Raw genomic sequence first — 19,822 nt, 5'->3', positions numbered from 1 at the left:
TGACAAGATAATTTACCACTAAAGTGGTAGCTGTAATAGTGCTATGCCCAGGTCTAAACCCTGATTGGTTTATAATCAAAATACATTTCTCAGATAAAAAAGAGCAAAGTTGTCCATTTACCAAGGATTCAAGAATCTTAGCTAGACAAGGAAGCCTTGAAATGGGGCGATATCTCCGCCCTTATGGAGTGGTAGCACAAGAGCTGATTTCCATACTTTAGGAATATTTCCTAATAACTATGTTAAATAGAAAATATGGTTTATTGACCCAACAATGATGGGCGCTGCACACTTAAGCAGACCGGCTCCTGGGGACCACTCCAATTGGTCGGCTCCTGGGGATTTCTAATTGTCTATTGCTATCAAAGCATCCAGGACCTTACAGTATTTTTCTGTAAACAGCCTAAAATAAACGTTTTGACTATCATTTCTCTGATCATTCAGCAAGTTTCCCCTATCAGCATCCAGCCCAATATCATTGTGAATAGGCTTAGAAGTTATTTCGAGGAGAGAGCCCGCTAAAATAATAATAATAATAAGCCATTTAGCAGACGCTTTTATCCAAAGCGACTTACAGTCATGCGTGCATACATTTTTTTGTGTATGGGTGGTCCCGGGGATCGAACCCACTACCTTGGCGTTACAAGCGCCGTGCTCTACCAGCTGAGCTACAGAGGACCACCATAAAATGGACCACAATAAAATGGTGATTAAATGCATCAATGATGGCATTTTTTTCCGTAATGAGGCCAGCATCTGAATTAATTTGTTGTGGCAGAGAGGTTGAAGTAGAACCCTTCGGGCATTTGATAGTTTTCCATAATTTAGCCAGGATTCCATTACAATCCGATAGTCTTTCTGATTTGTCAATGATTCCTCAGCGTGCCAGTCCGGGCCTAAGCCTGTGTTCCTGGCCTTGACCCAAGCATCATCTCGTTTATGAATTACTTCTGATAAATCCGAATGTACCAGCCATTCGATCTACCTTTAACCCTTCATTTTTGAAGGGAGCATGATTATCCACAATAGTATTTAATATATTTGCAAAAAGTCTCAAAGCTAAATCAGTTTCAGGGATAGCTGAAATACAATCAAGGTCACTCAAATAAAGATCATGTAAAAAAAGCTTGTTCACTAAATGTTTTAAAGTTAACGAGGCATAGATGTTTGTATTGTCATATCTCTAACACAAACAACTGAACAATGCTCACTAGGGCTGGGTGGTACCGTATTTTACGATATACCGGTATTGATGCACGGACCGGTTTGGGTTTTTACTTTACCTTCTATAACGATATTTGAATGTTTGATTTGTTCCATTTTATACACTATGTGTAACGTCCATTTTTATAGTTTGCTTCGCTACTTGAGTTCTCTCTCCGCTCTCTCTCTCTCCATGCCACTTTCCACACAGACCTAGCCCCGCCCTCAGTCACTCAAGGAGTGCATTGGTGGTTCCTCGACCACGAGACACGTGCATTCAGTCTGCAGGTCAGTTCGGTCAATGCAGCACATGCAACAGTGTTGATGACAATGATGCTGTTTTCACTTTGCTTCTTAATATAAATCCACTAGCATTCTATCATTACACTTAGTTTGTGTTTCTTACATCTGCAAACAGCTAGTTTGTCTTTTCTTAGCAAGTTTGGCCTAAATCTTGTTAGCCGCTAATGCTAATCGCTATTTAGTTGGCTAGCTAGCTAGCTAATAAATGTACCGAGTCAGAGCAAACGCTATTTAGTTGGCTGGCTAGCTAGCTAATAAATGTACAGAGTCAGAGCAAACGCTATTTAGTTGGCTAGCTAGCTAGCTAATAAATGTACCGAGTCAGAGCAAACGCTGTTTAGTTGGCTGGCTAGCTAGCTAATAAATGTACTGAGTCAGAGCAAACGTAATTAGTTATACAGCCTAATAAGAGCTAAATCAACATGTTGTTTGTGCAACAGTATCTTGTAAATCAAAGACGAATACGCAAAGCATCAATGTTAGCTACATGAAGTAGCTAAGAGAGAACATTCAATGTCGCCAAATATTATACGGTCCCCTAGGAAACAATTATCAACACTTTAGTTCCTAAACAATAAAAATAAACACTTTGGTTCCTACCCTATCTCAATAACTTCTCCCTGACATTCATTAGTTCATTTGTTGTCATGTCAAACAACACTGTATTCCAAATGCCCACTAGAGAACTATAGAAATAGAATAATAATATTATTTCCATGATTCCAACAGTTCACCAAAGTGTTTTGCTCTAAATCGCAAGTCAAATCGCAATTGCAACATTTGGTTAAAAATAATGCCTAGAATGTTTGCCCATATCCTGCAGCCTTATGAGGAAATGTATGAATTTACATTTTAGTCATTTAGCAGACGCTCTTATCCAGAGTGACTTACAGTTAGTGAGTGAATACATTATATATTTTATTTTTTTCATACTAGCCCCCCGTGGGAATCGAACTCATAACCCTGGCGTTGCAAACACCATGCTCTACCAACATACCTGCCGGCCATTCCCTTCCCTACCCTGGACGACGCTGGGCCAATTGTGCGCCGCCCCATGGGTCTCCCGGTTGCGGCCGGCTACGACAGAGCCTGGATTCGAACCAGGATCTCTAGTGGCACACGCCTTAGACCACTGCGCCACTCGGGACATGTTGAAACATGTTGAAAATGATTTTTGGTTGAATTGAACAGTATAAAACAATCAGAATGGAGAAAGACCCATTTGAAATACCGTGATATTATATTTTGGCAATATCGCCCAGCCATAATGGTCACTAATGACTTGGGTGAAGACACCAGTAGAAACATATTTCTCTGGTGTATTCGTTAAGATAAGATCAATCAGAGTTTACTTTGAAGGATCTCTAGGGTTGGGCCATGTAGGCTTAGTCACCAGCTGGGTTAGGTTTAGATCATTGCACATGTCTTTTAGATTGTCTGAAGGCTGCATTTCCCAATCACAATTTAGGTCACCCAGGATAATAACTTCTGATTTAGTAAAAGAAGACAACAAACTAGTTAACTCCTCGAGTGCACAAAGGTTAGCTGAGGGAGGACGGTAGACTCCTATGACAGTTATGGATACGTTTTTCCCCAGACAAAGGCTTAAAGGTAGTAGCAAAATGTTTTGGCAAGGGAAATGGATTTCAGTAAAGAGACAGATAAATGATCTGTCTGTCAGTTCTGAACACATTACAACCCTCAGTATTAATATCAGAGTCCAGAATGTCCCCAGAGATCCAAGTTTCAGTCAATACCAGAATGTTCGTATTAGTCAGCCCAGGTCTTGATGTAATCCAGTTTAGGAAGTAAGCTCCTAATGTTCAGATGCATCAACCCAAGTCCTTCACGATTTTAAAAAAGTCACATGTAGTCTCCTACTCAAACAAGCTACGTTCAATAGGCAGTTGCCGGCCCTGTCTGATGGTTGATATTGATATAGTTGGTATGGCTATAAGATTGCATATAACTGTACCATTTGGTCTATCCCTATCAGTAATATAGGCAGGAATAGAAATTGGAATGACTTTCCAAGGTTAGCAGTATTTGCGCCTGAGGCCACCACCAATGTCAATATGAGGAACTCTCAGAGTAACCAATGATGGGAATGTTTTAAACTGACTTACATGGGCTTTGGTTGCTATAGTGCAACATCCCAAACCCCCTCTACGTGATTTGAAAACCGAGGAGGTCATTCAAGTTTATGGAATTCACGTTTGAGCTTAAAGCACTGGGTGAGCAGACCACAGTGGGCTTCTCTTTTGAGCCAACAGCAGCAGATCTAAGAGTGGAGAGTTCAAACAAATGGGTACAAGATTACAACGGTCAACACCCCTGGCAGTATAGACAACAGTACGACGACAACGCTTAGAGAGGATGGGAGGTATCACCTGAGGGGGGCAATCAAACAATCAGCATCCGGGGTCCAAATAACCCATTTTATAAATAATGACGAACCCTAGTTAAGAAGCCTAATATGCAGTCTAATGCTTCTGTTCACCCAGCTCTCTGTCTTCAAGTGTTTTATCAAACTCTAGGGACATTGTAAACAGGGGAGGGGGGTTATTGAAGATGCTTGAGTACTGTACCCTGTTGTCTCAGGTCTGGTTATGCTGTAAAGCCAAGTCCTATCGTCATTGTTAATGCATAGGAGTTGACTATACAGCATAACCAGACCTGGGACATCAGGCTACATCTAATCTATACAGCATAACCAGACCTGAGACAACAGGCTACATCTAATCTATACAGCACCAACAGACCTGAGACATCAGGCTACATCTAATCTATACAGTAAGCAACAACAGACCTGAGACAACAGGCTACATCTAATCTATACAGCACCAACAGACCTGGGACAACAGGCTACATCTAATCTATACAGCATAACCAGACCTGAGACAACAGGCTACATCTAATCTATACAGCACCAACACACCTGAGACAACAGGCTACATCTAATCTAGACAGTAAGCAACAACAGACCTGAGACAACAGGCTACATCTAATCTATACAGCGCCAATAGACCTGGGACAACAGGCTACATCTAATCTATACAGCACCAACAGACCTGGGACATCAGGCTACATCTAATCTATACAGCACCAACAGACCTGGGACATCAGGCTACATCTAATCTATACAGCACCAACAGACCTGAGACAACAGGCTACATCTAATCTATACAGCACCAACAGACCTGAGACATCAGGCTACATCTAATCTATACAGCACCAACACACCTGAGACAACAGGCTACATCTAATCTATACAGCACCAACAGACCTGAGACATCAGGCTACATCTAATCTATACAGTAAGCAACAACAGACCTGAGACAACAGGCTACATCTAATCTATACAGCACCAACACACCTGAGACAACAGGCTACATCTAATCTATACAGCGCCAACAGACCTGGGACAACAGGCTACATCTAATCTATACAGTAAACAACAACAGACCTGAGACAACAGGCTACATCTAATCTATACAGCACCAACACACCTGAGACTACAGGCTACATCTAATCTATACAGCGCCAACAGACCTGGGACAACAGGCTACATCTAATCTATACAGCACCAACATACCTGGGACAGCAGGCTACATCTAATCTATACAGTAAGCAACAACAGACCTGAGACAACAGGCTACATCTAATCTATACAGCACCAACATACCTGGGACAACAGGCTACATCTAATCTATACAGTAAGCAACAACAGACCTGAGACAACAGGCTACATCTAATCTATACAGCACCAACAGACCTGAGACAACAGGCTACATCTAATCTATACAGCACCAACACACCTGAGACAACAGGCTACATCTAATCTATACAGCACCAACACACCTGAGACAACAGGCTACATCTAATCTATACAGCACCAACAGACCTGGGACAACAGGCTACATCTAATCTATACAGTAAGCAACAACAGACCTGAGACAACAGGCTACATCTAATCTATACAGCACCAACACACCTGAGACAACAGGCTACATCTAATCTATACAGCGCCAACAGACCTGAGACAACAGGCTACATCTAATCTATACAGTAAGCAACAACAGACCTGAGACAACAGGCTACATCTAATCTATACAGCACCAACACACCTGAGACAACAGGCTACATCTAATCTATACAGCACCAACACACCTGAGACAACAGGCTACATCTAATCTATACAGCACCAACACACCTGAGACAACAGGCTACATCTAATCTATACAGCGCCAATAGACCTGGGACAACAGGCTACATCTAATCTATACAGCGCCAACAGACCTGAGACAACAGGCTACATCTAATCTATACAGTAAGCAACAACAGACATGGGACAACAGGCTACATCTAATCTATACAGCACCAACAGACCTGAGACAACAGGCTACATCTAATCTATACAGCGCCAACACACCTGAGACATCAGGCTACATCTAATCTATACAGCGCCAACAGACCTGGGACAACAGGCTACATCTAATCTATACAGTAAGCAACAACAGACCTGGGACAACAGGCTACATCTAATCTATACAGCACCAACATACCTGGGACATCAGGCTACATCTAATCTATACAGCAACAACAGACCAGTACTACTTTGTAACCCCTGTGTTGCCTGTTCTTGTTTCCAGGGCTGTCTGATTCTGAGTGATGAGCTGAACCACACCTCTCTGATCTTGGGGGCCAGGTTGTCAGGGGCAACCATCCGGGTGTTCAAGCACAACAGTAAGTAGACATGCTCTCAAACTAAAGTACTCAAACACAACACATCTCTTGTCAAACACAACACATCTCTACTCAAACACAACACATCTCTGCTCAAACACAACACATCTCTGCTCAAACACAACACATCTCTCTGCTCAAACACAACACATCTCTTGTCAAACACAACACATCTCTCTGCTCAAACACAACACATCTCTTGTCAAACACAACACATCTCTCTGCTCAAACACAACACATCTCTCTACTCAAACACAACACATCTCTTGTCAAACACAACACATCTCTCTGCTCAAACACAACACATCTCTCTACTCAAACACAACACATCTCTCTACTCAAACACAACACATCTCTCTGCTCAACCACAACACATCTCTCTGCTCAAACACAACACATCTCTTCTCAGACACAACACATCTCTTCTCAGACACAATACATCTCTTGTCAAACACAACACATCTCTGCTCAAACACAACACATCTCTACTCAAACACAACACATCTCTACTCAAACACAACACATCTCTCTGCTCAAACACAACACATCTCTGCTCAAACACATCTCTGCTCAAACACAGCACATCTCTACTCAAACACAACACATCTCTACTCAAACACAACACATCTCTCTACTCAAACACAACACATATCTGCTCAAACACAACACATCTCTTCTCAGACACAACACATCTCTACTCAAACACAACACATCTCTGCTCAAACACATCGCTGCTCAAACACAGCACATCTCTACTCAAACACAACACATCTCTCTGCTCAAACACAACACATCTCTTGTCAAACACAACACATCTCTTGTCAAACACATCTCTACTCAAACACAACACATCTCTCTGCTCAAACACAACACATCTCTCTACTCAAACACAACACATCTCTTGTCAAACACATCTCTTGTCAAACACAACACATCTCTTGTCAAACACAACACATCTCTCTGCTCAAACACAACACATCTCTCTGCTCAAACACAACACATCTCTCTGCTCAAACACAACACATCTCTCTTGTCAAACACAACACATCTCTACTCAAACACAACACATCTCTCTGCTCAAACACAACACATCTCTCTGCTCAAACACAACACATCTCTCTGCTCAAACACAACACATCTCTTGTCAAACACAACACATCTCTCTGCTCAAACACAACACATCTCTCTGCTCAAACGCAACACATCTCTGCTCAAACGCAACACATCTGGTCCACTGTAGCTCAATTGGTAGAGCATGGCGCTTGTAATGCCAGGGTAGTGGGTTCGATCCCCGGGACCACCCATACGTAAACATTTATGCACACATGACTGTAAGTCGCTTTGGATAAAAGCATCTGCTAAATGGCATATTATTATTATTATTATCTGTCTACTCAAACACAACACATATATGTGGTCTCTGACAGCTCTGTGGGATAAACTCAAACTGGCATAACGATCTTCTGACAGCTTTGCCACTGTCACTATCTGAAGTAAGACAATGCTGTTACAGGGTCATAAGCTGTGCAGATATTCATAGTTGGAAGATGTGCAGTCTGTGTTTGCTGAAGGTGATCCCTTAATGGAGGGACTAAGACTGTAAACCTACAATCCAGTTTAGCAGTGGTGGCTTCTGTGGAATACTGCTGTATTCACCTCCTCTATTGAAAACACAGCCATGGAACTCACCTGTCAGGTATATCCTCAAACATTTACATTAACGTCATTTTAGCAGACGCTCTTATCCAGAACGACTTACAGTTAGCGCATACATTATTTTATCGAACCCACAACCCTGGCGTTGCAAACGCCATGCTCTACCAACTGAGCTACATCCCCTGCCGGCCATTCCCTCCCCTACCCTGGACGACACTGGGCCAATTGTGCGCCGCCCCATGGGTCTCCCGGTCGCCGCCGGCTACGATAGAGCCTGGATTCGAACCAGGATCTCTAGTAGCACAGCCTTAGACCACTGCTCCACTCGGGAGTCTATAACAGGTCCATGTCCTACGCAGATAGACTCTCATTCCCAACGGCCAAAGCCGGTTGAAATGGCATAATCCAACCGGTTTTGAACCACGTCATTCCAACCGGTTTTGAACCACGTCATTCCATCCGGTTTTGAACCACGTCATTCCAACCGGTTTTGAACCACGTCATTTCAGCTGGTTTTTGAACCCCGTAATTCCAGCAACTTTAAAACCAAGTCCGTTAAACCAGTTTTTCAAACAGGTAATTTCAACCAGTTTAGCCTGTATGGTTGTGGTAACAGTATGTGTGTCTTGATGATTATCATTTGATGGGAGACTTTGCCTGGCTACGTGACGTTGGGTAGAGACACCGTTGAGATAAGACTAATAACCCTAAACCTAACATCTAACCGGTGTCTATAGGTACATAGGTTGTATGTTGGGAGCTTTTGGGAAAGAGCCCAGTTAGAAAGATATGGCATATAGAAGCAAACCGGATGGACATCATGAAAATGATCGGAGAGGTTGAGAGTAGAAGAAGTTCAGGAGCAAAAACAAATAAAATAGAATTATTGTAAAATTGACGGTGTCCATAAGGTGTAGATAGTAAGTATTGGCTGGAAGTAGAGGCCTGGGCATTGTTGTTCACTAGTTTACCCCAAGTAGGGAAAGGATGGCGGGGTTGAAAAGTAATAAAGGGGAGTATATATATAAAAAACATGGGGGATTGGAAGTGATGCAGACAATTACATTGATAGAAGATAGTATATCTGCAATATTAAGCTGATCTACCCAAAAAATAATAATAATAATAATATATATATATATATATATATATATATATATATATATATATATATATATATATATATATATATAAATAACCCTAAAACTAACATCTATCTAGTGTGTGTGTTCTCTCTCTCTAGGTGTCTATCAATTATTTCTCTGTGTTTCTTCTTTCACTGGCTGTGTGACATTGTTGGTTAGAAACCTGGTTAAAATAAGACGAATAAACGACGCCAAAGCCGAGTGCCTTGCCTTGGCGTCAATCAGAAACCGTCTCCCTGTCCCGCTCAGCACAGTCGACAGGAGAGAATCATCTGATGCTGCTGTAAAACTCTCTGGCTTTAACGTGTCCTGACGGGTACAAGCAGAGACAGTTAAAGGGGCCTCACAGCTGCCCTCATGTCCCCCCCATGTGTCACGGCTCAACTCCCAACCCAGGGCCCAGGAGTCTGACTGAGCTTAAGCCTCATGCACTCTACCAGTTGACCCCCCCAATTCTCCATGATCCCTGTCTCCAACACCAGTCTGTCTGAGTGAGACACAGGCTGGGATTCTACTATGTGATGTTTTGAATTACATTTTAATACATGCCACAATACGCGCTCCGCAATAACCACGTGTGGCTGGAGGTGGCCTGTATAGTAAACTGTGTGTTTTAGGAACCTGAGACCTGACTGTCTGTAGGATGTATTAGATGGACAACTAGGCTGTGTTGGATCTGTTCTTAGTATTAAGAGGGGGAGATGTGGACAAACAAAAACCCACAAATTCTGACAAACTCCAAGCGTTGATTATGCAAGAATGGGCTGCCATCAGTCAGGATGTGGCCCAGAAGTTAATTGACAGCATGTCAGGGCGGATTGCAGAGGTCTTGAAAAAGAAGGGTCAACTCTGCAAATATTGACTCTTTGCATAATGTAATTGTCAATTTTAAGCCTTTGACACTTATGGAATGCTTGTAATTATACTTCAGTATACCATAGTAACATCTGACAAAAATATCTCATAACACTGAAGCAGCGAACTTTGTGAAGACCAATGCTTGTGCCATTCTCAAAACTTTTGACCACGACTATACAATCCATGAAATGAGTGCAAGTTTTACCTCCTTACAAACTAGTTGATCAATGCTTCCATCTAGTGGTAAAATCATGCTAACTGCAGTATCAAACCATTATATAAACCGCATATGCTTTTATCCAAAGCCTCTTACAGTTCAGTGAGTGTATATTTTTTAATATGTGTATGATCCCCTGCAGGAATTCAACCCAAAACGTTGCTCTTACCAAAACACACACCGCTGCTATACATGACCTCTCCTCGGGCATTAGGCTCCGTCAGTAAACTGTCTCCGCTTCCCAAAATGGCGACCTGTTCCCTAGTTGGGACGCATCCAGTATCTGCTGTAGATTACAGCCACATTCTGCCTTTGGTATTTCCTGTTGTGGTTTAGTGGAAGGTGTTGCTGTTGTGGGTTACTGGGAAGGTGTTGCTCTGCATGTGATCTGCCCTTGCCCTGTGGGTGCTGGGCTGCTTATCGTATGTTTCAACACCGATCTTTCTGTGTTTGCAATGCGTTATTAAAATTGTTTTGGTGCTGTAAACGTACAGTATATTAACGTTGATGCGTTCCCAATTGTCTCAGACATGCAGAGCCTGGAGCGTCTGCTCAGGGAGGCGGTGTGTACTGGGCAGCCTCGGACCCACCGGCCCTGGAAGAAGATTATGATCATGGTGGAAGGAATCTATAGGTTAGTACACACACACACACACACCTAATTATTCTCGGATACAGTGAGCAGCAGCAGTGTAAACAGTGGCCATTATAGGGGCTGATACTCACAGAACAGAACCCTCCTCATGTCATTATAGGGCCTGATACTCAGACAGAACAGAACCCTCCTCATGTCATTATAGGGGCTGATACTCACAGACAGAACAGAACAGAACAATACCATATGTGCAGGGATACTGGAGTGATAGAGGTAGATATTTATAGGGGTAAAGTGACTATATACAGGGTTAGTTCAATACAATATTTACAATGTGCAGGGATACTGGAGTGATGGAGGTAGATATGTACAGTTGAAGTCGGAAGTTTACATACACTAAGGTTGGAGTCATTAAAATTCGTTTTTCAACCACTCCACAAATTTCTTGTTAACAAACTATAGTTTTAGCAAGTCGGTTAGGACATCTACTTTGTGCATGACACGAATATTTTTCCAACAATTGTTTCCAGACAGATTATTTCACTTATAATTCACTGTATCACAATTCCAGTGGGTGAGAAGTTTACATACACTAAGTTGACGGTGCTTTTAAACAGCTTGGAACATTCCAGAAAATGATGTCATGGCTTTAGAAGTTTCTGATAGGCTAATTGACATTGTTTGAGTCAATTGGGGGGCGGCAGGTAGCTTAGTGGGTAAGAGCGTTGTGCCAGTAACCGAAAGGTCGCTGGTTCTAATCCCCGAGCCGACTAGGTGTAAAATCTGTCGATGTGCCCTTGAGCAAGGCACTTAACCCTAATTGCTCCTGTAAGTCGCTCTGGATAAGAGCGTCTGCTAAATGACTAAAATGAAAAAATGTAATTGTAGGTGTACCTGTGGATGTATTTCAAGGCCTACCTTCAAACTCAGTGCCTCTTTGCTTGACATCATGGGAAAATCAAAATAAATCAGCCTAGACCTCAGAAAAAATGTTGTAGACCTCCACAAGTCTGGTTCATCCTTGGGAGCAATTTACAAATGCCTGAAGGTACCACGTTCATCTGTACAAACAATAGCATGCAAGTATAAACACCATGGGACCACGCAGCCGTCATACCGCTCAGGAAGGAGACGCGTTCTGTCTCCTAGACATGAACTTACTTTGGTGCGAAAAGTGCAAATCAATCCCAGAACAACAGCAAAGGACCTTGTGAAGATGCTGGAGGAAACAGGTACAAAAGTATCTATATCCACAGTAAAACGAGTCCTATATCGACATAACCTGAAAGGCTGCTCAGCAAGGAAGAAGCCACTGCTCCAAAACCGCCATAAAAAAGCCAGACTACGGTTTGCAACTGCACATGGGGACAAAGATCGTACTTTTTTGAGAAATGTCCTCTGGTCTGATAAAACAAAAACTGTTTGGCCATAATGACCATCGTTATGTTTGGAGGAAAAAGGGGGGTGCTTGCAAGCCGAAGAACACCATCCCAACCGTGAAGCAAGGGGGTGGCAGCATCATGCTGTGGGGGTGCTTTGCTGCAGGAGGGACTGGTGCACTTCACAAAATAGATGGCATCATGAGGAAGGAAAATTATGTGGATATATTGTTACACCAGCTATGTCAGGAGGAATGGGCCGAAATTCACCCAACTTATTGTGGGAAGCTTGTGGAAGGCTACCTGAAACGTTTCACCCAAGTTAAACATTTTAAAGGCAATGCTACCAAATACTAATTGAGTGTATGTGTCACGTTCGTTTAAGGACGGGTCAGACCAAGGCGCAGCGTGAAATGCGTACATGTTTATTAAACTGATAAACACACGAACAAAACAACAAACAAACAAAACGTGAAGTCCTAAGGCTGAACACTAAACAAACCTCCACACAGAACAAGATCCCACAACTAACGAGTGCCAACAGGCTGCCTAAGTATGATCCCCAATCAGAGACAACGAGCGACAGCTGACTCTGATTGGGAACCACACCGGCCAAACACAGAACTACAACACCCAGACTGAAACATAGAATACACGACATAGAACAACACACCCTGACTCAACATATAGGAGTCCCCTGGGCGTGACAGGATGTAAACTTCTGACCCACTGGGAATGTGATGAAAGAAATAAAAGCTGAAATAAATCATTCTCTCTACTATTATTCTGACATTTCACATTCTTAAAATAAAGTGGTGATCCTAACTGACCTAAGACAGGGAATTTTTACTAGGATTAAATGTTTAGGAATTGTGAAAAATTGAGTTTATATGTATTTGGCTAAGGTGTATGTAAACTTCCGACTTCTACTTTATGTGTGAGTGAGAAGATGATGGAGTGATTGTGTGTGTGTGTGTGTAGGGCCCTGTGAGTGTGCATAGAGACAGTGCATAAATAAAAGATACAAGGTTAACTCAGATAGTCTGTTGTTATCTATTCATCAGTCTTATTGCTTGGGGATAGAAGCTGTTCAGGAGCCTGTTGGTGTCAGACTTGATGCACCGGTACCGCTTGCCGTGCGGCTGGTTGGAGACTTTAATGATTTTCCGGGCCAAAGTGTGGGATATGATCTCGTAGAAACTGAAGATGGACCACAGGACTCGAAAACCCACCACCATCAACTCCATCTTTCATTGAATCAGATGGCTTATTCATCACAAAACCATTTGATGTTGCCAATTATTTTTATGATTACTTCGTTGGCAAAGTGGGCAAACTTAGGCAGGAAATGCCAACAACGAACAGTGAGCGATCGTATTCATGCATAAAAAAACTAATAATTAAAGAAAATAATTGTAAGTTTGAATTTTGTAAAGTTCGTGTGGGAGAGGTGGAAAGATTATTGTTATCAATCAATAATGACAAACCTCCTGACATTGACAACTTATACTGAACAAAAATGTTGCATGTTGCATTGTTTTTCTTCAGTATAGATGGAAAGCTACTGAGAACGGTAGCTGACTCTATAGCCACTCCTATCTGTCATATCTTTAATCTGAGCCTAAGGGAAAGTATTTGTCCTCATTCCTGGAGGGAAGCCAAAGTCATTCCACTACCCACGAGTTGTAAAGCGGCCTTTACTGGTTCTAACAGCAGACCTATCAGCTTGTTGCCAGCTTTTAGCAAAATCGTAGAAAACTGTTGGATAGAATTTTGTTTATAATTAACAACAGACTTTCAGCATGCTTATATAGAAGGGCACTCAACATGTACTGCACTGACACAAATTACTGATGATTGGTTAAAAGAAATGGATGATAAGAAGATTGTGGGAGCTGTACTGTTAGATTTCAGTGCAGCCTTTGATATTATTGACCATAACCTGTTGTTGAGAAAATGAATGTGTTATGGCATTTCAACCTCTGCCATATCGTGGATTCAGAGCTATCTATCTAATAGAACTCCGAAGATTTTCTTTAATGGAAGCTTCTCTAATGTCAAACATGTAAAGTGGGGTGTACCACAGGGCAGCTCTCTAGGCCCTCTACTCTTTTCTATTTTTACCAATGACCTGCCACTGGCATTAAACAAACCAGTGTGTCCATGTATGCTGATGATTCAACCATATACACATTAGCAACCACAGCTAATGAAGTCACTGAAACCCTTAACAAAGAGTTGCAGTCTGTTTTGGAATGGGTGGCCAGTAATAAACTGGTCCTGAACATCTCTTAAACTAAGAGCATTGTCTTTTGTACAAATCATTCCCTAACTTCTAGACCTCAGCTGAATCTGGTAATGAATGGTGTGGCTGTTGAACAAGTTGAGGAGACTAAATTACTTGGTGTTACCTTAGATTGTAAACTGTTGTGGTCAAAACATATCGATTCAATGGTTGTAAAGATGGGGAGAGGTCTGTCCGTAATTAAATGATGCTGTGCTTTTTTGACACCACACTCCACAAAGCAAGTCCTGCAGGCTCTAGTTTTGTCTTATCTTGGTTATTATCCAGTCAAATGGTCAAGCGCTGCAAAGAAAGACCTAGTTAAGCTGCAGCTGGTCCAGAACAGAGCGGCACGTCTTGCTCTTCATTGTAATCAGAGGGCTAATATTAATACTATGCATGCCAGTCTCTCTTGGCTAAAAGTTGAGGAATGACTGACTGGGTCACTTCTTGTTTTTATATGTGTGGAAATTCCAAATTCTTTGCATAGTCAACTTACAGACAGCACTGACACACACACTTACCCCACCAGACATGCCACCAGGGGTCTTTTCACAGTCCCCAGGTCCAGAACAAATTCAAGGAAACATATAGTATTATACAGAGACATGGCTGCTTGGAACTCCCTTCCAACTTATATAGCACAAGTAAACAGCAAACCTGGTTTAAAAAAATAAATAAAGCAACATCTCACGGCACTACGCCTCTCCCACTTGTTGTGTGTATGTACTGACATGTGTGTGAAACTAATAGACGCACACACACAAATGTATGTCAATTGTAAATATTTTGTCTGTAATGTCTTTTTTGTTATGTGTTGGACCCCAGTTAGACTAGCTGTCGCAATTGGCGTCGGCTAATGGGGATCCTAATAAATATAATCAAATGCCCACACGCATTGCTTGCGCCGCTCACCACGCTGTGTGTGCCAGGTGTGGCATGTCCTTCCCACTGCTGAACAGAACTGCGCTGCACATCTCTACTGCTAATATTAATTGTGCTTTTCACTGAAAAGCTCTCAATCTCTCCACAAACTATTGTCCAGTCCATTTAGTAGTCAGATTTTAGTCACAGAGATCATTTAGTCTCATCTCGTTTTAGTCAACTGAAATGAACAATCATTTAGTTCAAGTTTTTTGGGGGGTCTGTTTAGTCAGTTATAGTCTTGTTAATTGCCACTGAAAAATAGGTGTTTGACGAATATTTTAGTCACTATTTTTGTTTACTAAATTAACACCGATGTGACATGACATTAACAACTTAGTTCCACCTCAACCCATATTCTAATGTATATCTCTTTAAAGTGTTATCTCCAAGAACTGAAATAATCAGAAGATCTATCTTTGGTCTAGTGGTTACAGCCTTGATGTCGAGGAACATCAAAAGGCATGGGATAGACAGAGCGAGAGAGGGGGATAGAGATAGAGAGAGGGGGGATAGAGAGAGAGGGGGGATAGAGAGAGAGGTGGGGGGATAGAGAGAGAGGGGGGGGATAGAGAGAGAGAGGGGGGATATAGAGAGAGAGGGGGGATAGAGAGAGGGGGGATAGAGAGAGAAGGGGGATAGAGATAGAAAGAGGGGGGATAGAGATAGAAAGAGGGGGGATAGAGAGAGAGAGGGGGGATAGAGAGAGAGAGGGGGGATAGAGAGAGAGAGGGGGGGTAGAGAGATGGGGGATAGAGAGAGAGAGAGGGGGGGGATAGAGATAGAGAGAGGGGGGATAGAGAGAGAGAGAGAGAGGGGGGATAGAGAGAGAGAGAGAGAGGGGGATAGAGAGAGAGGGGGGATAGAGAGAGAGAGAGGGGGATAGAGAGAGAGAGGGGGGATAGAGAGAGAGGGGGTAGAGAGATGGGGGATAGAGATAGAGAGAGGGGGGATAGAGAGAGAGAGAGAGGGGGGATAGAGAGAGAGAGAGGGGGGATAGAGAGAGAGAGGGGGGATAGAGAGAGAGAGAGAGAGAGAGGGGGATAGAGAGAGAGAGGGGGGATAGAGATAGAGAGGGGGGATAGAGAGAGAGAGGGGGGATAGAGAGAGAGGGGGGTAGAGAGATGGGGGATAGAGATAGAGAGAGGGGGGATAGAGAGAGAGAGAGAGGGGGGATAGAGAGAGAGAGAGGGGGGATAGAGAGAGAGAGGGGGGATAGAGAGAGAGAGAGAGAGAGGGGGGATAGAGAGAGAGAGAGGGGGATAGAGAGAGAGAGAGGGGGGATAGAGATAGAGAGAGGGGGATAGAGAGAGAGAGAGAGAGGGGGATAGAGAGAGAGAGAGAGAGGGGGGGATAGAGAGAGAGGGGGGATAGAGAGAGAGAGAGGGGGATAGAGAGAGAGAGGGGGATAGAGAGAGAGGGGGGTAGAGAGATGGGGGATAGAGATAGAGAGAGGGGGGATAGAGAGAGAGAGAGAGGGGGATAGAGAGAGAGAGAGGGGGGGTAGAGAGAGAGAGGGGGGATAGAGAGAGAGAGAGAGAGGGGGGGATAGAGAGAGAGAGAGGGGGATAGAGATAGAGAGGGGGGATAGAGAGAGAGGGGGGATAGAGAGAGAGAGGGGGGATAGAGATAGAGAGAGGAGGGATAGAGATAGAGAGGGGGGTAGAGAGAGGGGGGATAGAGATAGAGAGAGGGGGGATAGAGAGAGAGAGAGGGGGGATAGAGATAGAGAGGGGGGATAGAGAGAGAGAGAGAGAGAGAGAGAGAGGGGGGGGATAGAGAGAGAGAGGGGGGATAGAGATAGAGAGGGGGGGTAGAGATATAGAGGGGGTAGAGAGAGGGGGATAGAGATAGAGAGAGGGGGGGATAGAGATAGAGAGAGGGGGATAGAGAGAGAGCGAGAGAGAGAGAGAGGGGGGATAGAGCGAGAGAGAGGGGGATAGAGATAGAGAGAGGGGGGATAGAGCGAGAGAGAGGGGGATAGAGAGAGAGAGAGGGGGATAGAGATAGAGAGGGGGGGATAGAGAGAGAGAGAGGGGGGATAGAGATAGAGAGGGGGGGATAGAGATAGAGAGAGGGGGGATAGAGAGAGAGAGAGGGGGGATAGAGAGAGACATCGTAGTGTGACTCCCAGACATCGTAGTGCGAGTGTATCTGTTTGTGTACTGTTACATAGAACTGAGTGTTGAGTATCGCTGTATTCTTCTTCCCTGTTACATAGAACTGAGTGTTGTGTATCGCTGTATTCTTCTCCCTTCTCTGGCTACCACAGTATGGAGGGGTCTGTGGTGCGTCTGCCTGACATCGTAGCCCTGAAGAAGAAGTATAAGGCCTACCTGTACCTGGATGAGGCTCACAGTATCGGGGCGGTGGGGCCGACAGGGAGGGGTGTGACAGAACTGTTCGGTCTGGACCCTTCGGACATCGACGTCATGATGGGAACATTCACCAAGAGCTTCGGGGCTGCAGGAGGATTCATCGCTGGGAAGAAGGTACGTTCTTTAACCCCCTGTCTCCTCCTGTCTCCTCTCCTGGTGCTTTTTCCTTACCCCAGATATGTTTTTTCCCCACACACTTTAGTCGTTTGCATGACAGGTGGACCTACTCACTTCCTGCAAACACTTTCTCTCACACACCTGTGCACACAGGAGGCCTGGGTTCGAACTGAGGGTCACACACCGTCAGGTAGATGAACTTGCCATTAGTCTTGAACAACAGGCGTATCTTGTATGGAGGGAACTCCTCAGTCTGCTTCCAGATGTCCCTGTGTAGACCTTGTCTCCCCACACAGTCCCGTTGTCTCCCCACACAGTCCCGTTGTCTCCCCACACCAGTCCTGTTGTCTCCCTACACAGTCCCGTTGTCTCCCTACACAGTCCCGTTGTCTCCCTACACAGTCCCGTTGTCTCCCTACACAGTCCTGTTGTCTCCCCACACCAGTCCCGTTGTCTCCCCACACCAGTCCCCTTGTCTCCCCACACCAGTCCCCTTGTCTCCCCACACCAGTCCCCTTGTCTCCCCACACCAGTCCCCTTGTCTCCCCACACCAGTCCCCTTTTCTCCCCACACAGTCCCCTTTTCTCCCCACACCAGTCCCCTTTTCTCCCCACACCAGTCCCCTGCACTTCAGTACATAACCACTTCTGAGTGGCAGTTGATTAGAAGAACGAAACGAAGGAAGCCATGCTGTTTAAATGTTTAAATGACATAGAGAGAGAGATATACAGACAGGGAAAGAGAAAGAGAGAGAGAAGGGGTGTAGAAAGAAAAGCAGAGGGAAAGAGAGAGACTCTCCTCTAATAGTTCTCTCTCTCCTCTAATAGTTGTCACTTTCCTCTAATAGTTGTCCCTTTCCTCTAATACATTTACATTTTAGTCATTTAGCAGATGCTCTTATCCAGAGCGACTTACAGTTAGTGAGTGCATACATTATTTTATTTTTCATACTGGCCCCCCGTGGGAATTGAACCCACAACCCTGGCGTTGCAAACGCCATGCTCTACCAACTGAGCTACATCCCTGCTGGCCATTCCCTCCCCTACCCTGGACGACGCAGGGCCAATTATGCGCCGCCCCATGGGTCTCCCGGTCGCGGCCGGCTACGACAGAGCCTGGATTCGAACCAGGATCTCTAGTGGCACAGCTAGCCTTAGATCACTGCGCCACTCGGGAGGCTAATAGTTGCCCCTTTCCTCTAATAGTAGGTAATAAAGTTGGCAGTGCGTCAGCCCCTTCTTGTGGTGACCGTCGGAACTGCGCTCCAGATCTGACCGGCTCTTTAACCCGTCAACAAGCATCATGTTGATCATGTTGGAAGTATTAACATAGTGGCTTCTCAGCTCTCTGACAGCTGGCTGTAGAGGGGGAAGGATGGAGATAGTGAGAGGGAAGGAGGGAGAGAGAGAGAGAGGGGGAAGGTGGGAGAGAGAGAGAGGGGAAGGAGGAAGAGAGATAGGGGGAAGGTGGGAGAGAGAGAGAGGGGAAGGAGGAAGAGAGATAGGGGGATGGAGGGAGAGAGAGTGGGGGAAATGAGAGAGAGAGCGTAGGGAAGGAGGGAGCGAGGAAGAGGGAGGGAGAGAGAGGGGGGAAGGAGGGAGGGAGGGAGAGATGGAGGAAGGAGGGAGAGAGAGAGGGGGGAAGGAGGGAGGGAGGGAGGGAGGGCAAGAGAGGGGGGAAGGAGAGGGGGAAAGAGAGATGGAGGAAACTCTTGTGTGTGTGAGTGATGTCGGTCCTCAATCCCCAGAAACTCTCGTGTGATTGAGTGATGTCAGTCCTCACTCCACTCCCCAGATGTATTTTGGACGTATTATCCTTACTGGTTTATCTCCATCAGCCCAAACCCCTTCAAGGCCCTAAAGCAGAGGAAATCCCCCAGCCCTAGCTAGAACCAGATGTTTCCTGTGTTTGGACTATTTCCTCCTAAACCCCTTCCCTATAGCCCTATAACATACTATATACTAGGTCTGTGACCATACCAGTATTGCAATATTTTTTCCATGGAAAAAATGAAAA

General features: G+C 44.3%; 1 protein-coding gene across 1 annotated transcript in view; it reads left to right on the top strand.

The window, feature by feature from the left end:
* Positions 1-19,822, top strand: part of LOC121556401 (serine palmitoyltransferase 3-like) — a 110,963-nt gene that overhangs the window by 63,374 nt on the left and 27,767 nt on the right. Inside the window, exons 6-8 of the mRNA XM_041870308.2 lie at positions 6,159-6,252; positions 10,657-10,762; positions 17,583-17,802. Coding sequence (XP_041726242.1) covers positions 6,159-6,252; positions 10,657-10,762; positions 17,583-17,802 — 420 coding nt within the window. The remainder of the gene's footprint in view (positions 1-6,158; positions 6,253-10,656; positions 10,763-17,582; positions 17,803-19,822) is intronic.

The sequence above is a fragment of the Coregonus clupeaformis genome, unplaced genomic scaffold, assembly GCF_020615455.1.
Source record: "Coregonus clupeaformis isolate EN_2021a unplaced genomic scaffold, ASM2061545v1 scaf0381, whole genome shotgun sequence".
In the NCBI taxonomy this organism is placed as follows: Eukaryota; Metazoa; Chordata; class Actinopteri; order Salmoniformes; family Salmonidae; genus Coregonus; species Coregonus clupeaformis.
The sequence above is the reverse complement of the archived record's forward strand: the minus strand, read 5'-3'. Positions and strand labels throughout refer to the sequence as shown.